The following is a 7,562-nucleotide window of genomic DNA, read 5'->3' as shown; positions in this document are numbered from 1 at the left end:
GTGTGAAACAAAAGCAGATACAATTCATGTACTAGATCTAGAGCACGCATGTCATGGTCAAATATAATGACCATAGATTCAGCTCGAAATTATACCGCCGCTTGCTTTCATGTCAAAGACGAAACACTCAATTTGTTTAGCGCGACCACTGAATAGATATGAATAATAAATATCATTGTAATTGTTATTATTATAGTTATTATTATTATTATTATATAGGCCCCGTAATAATAACGTAAGTAGGCTAAGTAAGAAACCACCAGAGAGAGAGAGAGAGAGAGAGAGAGAGAGAGAGAGAGAGAGAGAGAGAGACTGAAGTGGGCGTTGTCTGTACAGTGACCTTTGACCGGTATCCGGGCCCCAAACAAAGCTCCCAAAGCAACGATCGTAAAACCTAGATCAAGCATTTCCCAAAGGATGACGATTATAGTCAAGGATTACATTATTGGGGTCTTCTTAAATGCATGTTATGCAAAAAAGGAAGCTGATATAAACAGACATGATATGAAATATGTTGAATTGTGACTTTTTTCAAGGGTTTTAGTCTCGTAAATGATAAACGCTAGTCGTTAGTGGGAGAAAAAAAAAAAAAGAGGAGGGAGAATAGCCTAAATAATAATTTTCCTTTACAAGCTTTAGTGCCGCTGCAGGAAAGAAGAGTATTATAAATCGTCACAAGCCTTGAAAAGCTGTTTAATTTAACTGCTAACAAGGGGGCCTTTTGCCTTTCAGCGGGGATAACGACGGAACTGGAGTTTTTGCACTTCTTCCCGTTTCAGCATCCAGTGGGCGCACACAACCTAGGCCCTAGATATCTAGTTTATTAATATCTTTGGCTTTGACTGAGGCTGGCTCGTATCTCGTCCGGTTCGCAGTTCACTTTTGCTAGAAAGTCGAGAAGATAGGCACTGCCGAATTTGGCTCCGGCATTATTTCTGTCTAGGTTGTCCTTTTTTCTTCTTCAGTTGATCCTGTCAGGTTAGGATCATGGCCAGTAAAAAGATTGCAGTCATTGGCAGGTGAGTAAAGACAAGTAAAACCTAGAGTGTGTTTATTGACATTAGATAACTAATCTTACAACTTACAGAAATTCTTTTCTGAACCTCCATACAAAAGGATGTTTTTATTACAAATAAAACGCGATGATTGTAGGTCTAGCAGTAATCTTTTGGGGGGGCTTCGTAGTGTAGTGGTTTTGGACATGAGTAGTGTAATAAAATTATCATAGCCTACATTTTATATGAGGAAATCTCGACATTGCTACGACTTTGAGTCCTTTATCTGTGCTATATGGTCTTCTTATATCCAAAAATTTGCTGGAAGTTGAGATTTAATTTAGGCTAGCACATCTCTAGATCTATCTAGAAATCTAGATCTATCTAGAATCTAGATCTAGATTCTACTGGCAGTCTAGCCGTACTTAAGTACGACTAGACTGGTTGGCTAGCCGTACTTAAGTACGGCTAGACTTGCAGTCTAGCCGTACTTATTCTAAATATGATGGCTAGACTGACCATTTAAAAAAAATAGGCCTACTGAATTGTAAATATAAATTTTTAGTGTGCAGTACCTAAAGTATTTGTATTTGAGACGAAACCAGGTGCCTTAACACTTAATGACAGTGCATGTATTTTAAACCTCCTGTTTTCTAATGTTAATTGGGCCTAAGATAAGTACGGCTAGACTGGCAGTCCAGCCGTACTTAAGTACGGGTAGACAGCCAGGCTAGCCGTACTTAAGGACGGCTAGACTGTCAGGCTAGCCGTACTTAATATTGATGGCTGAATTGTAAATGAAATTTTTAGTTTGCTATGCCTAAATTATTTGTATTTCAGACAAAACCTAAAGATGCCTTACTGGCTTGCATGTATTTGAACCTGAATAATTGCTAGATATAGATCTAATGAGACCTGTGTACTTAACAGGCTTGCGTCGGTAGGGCCAAACCTAGATCTAAGTACGGCTAGACTGGCAGTCTAGCCGTACTTAAGTACGGCTAGACTCTCTGTCTAGCCGTACCGTAAGTACGGCTAGCCACTTCGTATCTAGATCTAAATCTAGATTCTATATCTAGATCTCTAGATCTAGATTCCTTAGTTCTAGATCTAGACTCTAGATCTAGACTCTAGATATCTAGATCTAGATCTAGATATCTAGAAATCTAGACTCTCTAATAATGTCTGGGAGGGGGGCTCAAAGTTTTTTAGTCTGTGATCTGACCAGCTCTCCTTTGCCTTTTCTGTTGTTAGATCTAGGTACTAAGTGGCTTGATTGAACATCGTTTTTGTCTATTTTCATGTAGATCTAGATCTCTTTATTTTTTAGTGTTTGTGTTGTGTTGGTATTTGTCATAATTTGTATGACTCTGTAAAACACGTAATATTTTGTGTCGCGGAAGCTAATTAAATTTTGTTTCCAGTGATCAAAGGATCAGTAGAATATATGTATTACTATATTTTATCTTATTTGTTTGTCTTATTCTCATATTTCCCTCCTCCCAGCGGCCTGATAGGTCGCAGTTTCTCCATGCTGTTTGTCAGTGGAGGCTACCAGGTGTCCGTGTATGATGTGGAGCCGGCTCAGAATGCCGTGGCAAAGGACGACATCTGGAGCCAGCTGAACAAGCTCGAGGAGCAGGGACTTTTGCGAGGCTCTCTCTCCAAGGAGCAGCAGTTTGCCAACATCACGTACACCGAGGACTTGGCTGAGTGTGTGAACGGAGCTTTCTTCATCCAGGTAAATAGGATGGGTTGGAAGACCTCGAGTCCTCTTTTAATTTTAGTACAGGTTTTTCGGCGCTTGCACTGCATAAGGTCATATAATATATATGAGTCCTCAATGCTCTTTGCTCAGGTGGTATCAGACTGGTACTTGGCTATATATATATATATATATAATATATATATATATATATATATATATATATATATATATATATATATATACACACACACATATATATTATATAGAGTTCGGATGACTTTGGTTTGAATCCTCAATGATGGAGTTCTTGGAGTTGTTTCTTTATATTGTTTTTTTTTTGTTGCTTTTTTAAAGGGATTTCCTCCTACTGTTTATCCTATCCTTGATGGATGCTACGTTCTCAGGTTCTGTTGAATAGATGCAAGCAATTGAAACACACATGTTAACCTATAATTTCTCAGAAGTTTGCAAAAAAATACTTTCTTGACCCAACGATCAGGCGTGCACACTAAGCCGACACTTCAGTGTGTGTTGGTGTAAATCTGGCTGGTTGTAGTGTCTCAGGAGTGTAGGTTCAGGCTAAGCCTGATGATGCATGCCTGCGGAGCTCAAAGGGCTCAGAAAGTAAGAAATAGTTGACAATTTGTGTCTTAAGTTTATTTAACATCTTTTAGTTTACCCTGTTCATCGCTTTTGCTGTAAAGTAATACCCGGTAAAACGAAAGAAATCATGGTTTATTTTGTCGTTTATTGTGTTTGCAATTCTTTATCAATATCTACAGGAATGCATCCCCGAGCGACTGGAGTTAAAGAAATCTGTGTTTGCCAAAATAGAGAAAGTGATGAGTCCTGATGCCATCATGTCTTCCTCCACTAGCGCCCTGATGCCATCTCTCATTTCTGGGGATCTTACTCACAAAAATCGCTTTGTTGTTACACACCCGGTAGGTAGATCGCTTGACACTCTATTGTGCTTTCCTATTTATCCTGTTTAGACTAGTGAAAAGTTTACATTGCCAGTTATTTCAAGTAGAAAAAGCGTAAAAACACGGTGCAGTCATTTTTGTGCAGGGTTCCAAACTTTTCTTTTTTCTGTTATGTAATAAGCATGATCCTCACTTTTCCATTTAGTTTTTTAATTTGATTTCCTTATCCTAGGAAGTAGGAAGGGAGTGAGGCATTGACCACTCAATAACACTGTGGGTTCAGTACACGTCTATTGTCTGTCTCTTCATTCTGTCTTCAGTTCTCTCTTGAGCTTAGGAAATGAGGGGTATGGATATTGATTCCACTATTGATTCCACTAACCTAAAGCTCCTTGACATGTTGTCTACATCCAAATCTTAAATATTCTACAACAAATGGTTGGTTAAGCAACAGGGAGGTTTGACGTCTTGTATCTAAATTTGGGGGAAAGTGGACATTCAAGATAAATTCATACTACTATATTAGCGTACCTTCTACACCTCATTAATCTTGAAAAAGACTTCAAACTGAAAAGACAGGACCAAGTCAGAGTGCAAATAATGATAATTTTGTTTACTTCAGTATGGTAGTTAACTGAACCATTTTTCAATACTGGGTTTTCTAAAGAATTTACCCTGTTCTCCATGATTTGCCCTCAATCAGACAAACCCACCGTTCTACGCGCCTGCTACAGAAGTTGTTCCGGCAAGCTGGACCGACGCTGACGTGATAGAGAAAACTGTGGCTCTGCTCAAGGAAATCGGACAGGCCCCAGTATTGTTGAAGAAGGAGATCAACGGCTTTGTGCTGAATCGTATTCAGTACGCAATATTGGCTGAGACGTGGAACTTGATCCGAGTGAGTTTTTTAATCCTTCTCAGAGAACTGGAACAGCTAGATGAGTGGCGGAGATCGACAAGAATAGTAATAACGTAGGGGGTTGGTTTTTTTTTTTTGGGGGGGGGGGGGGGTTGGGCTGTTTTTTTAAAGCATCTGAGCAGAAAGATGAATGGGAAACCGTGGTCGCCAATGTCTGTCTCAGATCTAGCGCTTCATTATGATAATGAGGATGTCTTTCCTGACTCACACATATGCAAACACTACCCACTCTAATGCATACATATGCACACACTCTCACACACGCACATATGCACACATACTCACGCACACACACTCATACATTTATGCACACTTTCTCACGCACACTCACACACTTACACATATGCACAGACTCTCACACACACACACACACACGCATACACACGAACAAGTGCCAACAAATGCACATAAATGCACATACATACTCCACTAGGTCATAGTTACCAGATCCTTGGGGCGGACTATCTCTTCATGTACTAGGATGACAGTACGTTGCTGCTTTGAAAATACTTCACACCTCTTTTAGGTGGAGGTGGCACCCTTGGCTCTAAGTAAGGGCATTGCTGGAGACAAAATGCCCATAATATCTGCTGAATCATCAGCAGCCTTCAGATTTATTTTGCTCATAAAATACTCCTCATATCTGGTGGAAGAAATCTAAGCTTATCCTTTTGTATTAGTGCAAAGAACTTGTATGAACTAGTAGCAGAGTGATATGTAGTGGATGCTTCACGTAAAATTTGGTCACAAGCTGAAGAAGCCGTATGTTTGTGATTGTAAAGTTTTATTCACTGTCTTTTTGTTTGATCATATCTCTGAACTTTTCTTAAAATCTTCTTTTAAACTCGCATATCATCATTGTTGCAAGAAATATGCTCAACTGTGTTTGACCCGGATGTAAAGAATGAGCCCAACAATTTGGAGCCACTCTTTTTTTCTGACAGTGATGATAAAATAACTTAAAGGCTTGGGCGTGCAGAGGTCCATAATTAGCTTTTAAGAGAACTACAGTGCAGCCTCTCTATGACGACATCATGGGGACCAGGAAAAAACGTTGTTATAGAGAGTTGTCATTATAGAGAGGCAACCGAAAATTTTACTAAAGATATATAAGGAAAAAATCGGGACCTGGGCATCAGAGGATGTCGTTATGTCGAAGGTCGTTATACAGAGGCTGCACTTGTTGTTTTTTTTTACTGATGTGTATTGTTTTCTTTTCCAAATACAAAACAAATTACTGATACTGATATGTTCTGTTTTCAATTTTTCTGTACATAAAACATGAAAATCATGAAACTTCGTGTTGAAAAAGTGCAAAACATGTCGCGAATGGCGTTACGGTAACTTGCATAATTTTGCTTTTTTTGTGCATAATTTGGCTTTCTAAATTTGCATAATTCTACGGGGACAGTTATAAGCAGAATTTACGCTTCTGAACTTTTTTACTCTCTGGAAAATAAAACTTTCAATCTGTCCGTGTTGATTCTTTGTTTGCAGGATGGAATTGTGAGCCCGGAGGACTGTGACGTGATCATGTCTCAGGGACTAGGAATGCGCTACGCTTTCATGGGACCCTGGGAAACTGCATATCTCAACGCTGATGGTAGGTGTTGTACATTGGTCTACGAAAGGACAAGTGTGCTATTCTGTTTGTGAACATATTCCTGTTGTTATTGTCACTTGTTGTCAAATTGCTCTCTTTACAGTCAGCTCATGACTTTAATGAAGGCTCCTCTCAACTTCAACTTGTGTGGGATTCCATAAAAAGTATACAGCATGGCCTTAGTTCAAGCCTTTCTCAACACTATATAAGTTCCATTCATGAGGCAGTACCTCTGGATTTGACATCCGTCTCTGATAAGACTGAGCCAAGTGAGGGGAGGGCTTTCAATACTCCCCAACAACCCAAGTCCTGGAATACTTCAATAGTGATTTGAATCACGCAGTAGCTCAGCTTGATACCAACTGAGCTGTCAGTGTGTGAGAAAGCGTGTGTTTGATGATTGAAAAGGTTTATGGTCTTTTGAATAACTTCTCTCTTCTTTTTATTTAGCTTTAGAAGTATCACTCTATTTGGATTAGCACAATATAAATAGCTTTTTTATTTACAATATCAATTGGATGACTGGATATCAAGAGAGAACTTTTCCCTGCTGTGGGTGGATGAGATCTGACTCTCTTTTGATCAAGTTGTTTGTTTATTCATAGCAGGTAAATCAGCTACCATTCTCAAAATGGATAGTTGACTACTATTGTATAAATTTACTTTTGAAAGCAAAAAAAAACATACATGCTACCAGTATTTGATATTTTTGTATCATTTTCTAAGCACCGTCTCCTCATAACCTTGAGGTAGGGAGTTCAATCTGAGGGGAATCCATAGGATTTTTGTTCGTGAAATTCTATGGCTGCCTGCTACTGACTGGCTGAGTCACATTGCAATTTATAGACTGCACATCTGTTCGGTACTTCTTGTAAATAGCTGACTGGAGAAAAAAGGTGTTATTGTTAAAGGTAACAAAAGCAATTTTTTTTTCTTTCATAAATATAGAGAATGGTATAGTATGAGTCAGAGATGACACCTCCAGATATCCAGGTATAGTATGAATGAATAATGACACCATCGTCAATTGACTTTTTTCAAATTTTGATTCCCTCAGGTTTGCACAGCTACAGTGACCGATACGCAGACATGATCTACGGGATTCAGAAAGACTTCCTGCCTCCTGAGAAAATTGGTGGGGAAACTCTGGATGTAATCCAGCGTGGGATGGAGAACGTTGCCGGGCCCGTAGAGAACTTGGAACAGCGGAGACAGTGGCGAGATCGCCGGCTTGTGGCCCTGGCCAAGTTGAAGGCTGGCATGAACAAAGAGGAGGCAAAATAAAGCGCCGGATTAACGTACAGTGCAGCATTTCTATAACAACATGGTCGGGATCAGAAAAAAAATGTCGTTATAGAGAGTTGTTGTTATAGAGAGGCAACCATAAATTACTAGATATATAAGGAAAAAA

The 7,562-nt window shown here is 39.3% G+C and overlaps 1 protein-coding gene across 2 annotated transcripts; it reads left to right on the top strand.

Annotated features, from left to right (window-relative positions):
- The first annotated feature begins 868 nt into the window (after positions 1 to 868).
- Positions 869 to 7,562, top strand: LOC101854604 (lambda-crystallin homolog). 2 transcript variants are annotated; one of them, XM_005109621.3, is made up of 6 exons: positions 869 to 1,019; positions 2,502 to 2,736; positions 3,486 to 3,647; positions 4,333 to 4,527; positions 6,046 to 6,151; positions 7,209 to 7,562. In XM_005109621.3, exons 1-6 carry the CDS (start codon positions 988 to 990, stop codon positions 7,433 to 7,435), a joined length of 957 nt encoding a protein of 318 aa, XP_005109678.1. In that variant the 5' UTR covers positions 869 to 987; the 3' UTR covers positions 7,436 to 7,562. The 2 variants fall into 2 exon arrangements, with proteins under 2 accessions (XP_005109678.1, XP_035828580.1); XM_035972687.1 differs by lacking the exon at positions 869 to 1,019 and adding an exon at positions 1,214 to 1,293.

Source organism: Aplysia californica, unplaced genomic scaffold (assembly GCF_000002075.1).
Source record: "Aplysia californica isolate F4 #8 unplaced genomic scaffold, AplCal3.0 scaffold00797, whole genome shotgun sequence".
NCBI classification, from domain to species: domain Eukaryota; kingdom Metazoa; phylum Mollusca; class Gastropoda; order Aplysiida; family Aplysiidae; genus Aplysia; species Aplysia californica.
Note: the sequence above shows the minus strand (reverse complement) of the source record. Positions and strands in the feature narration are given on the sequence as shown.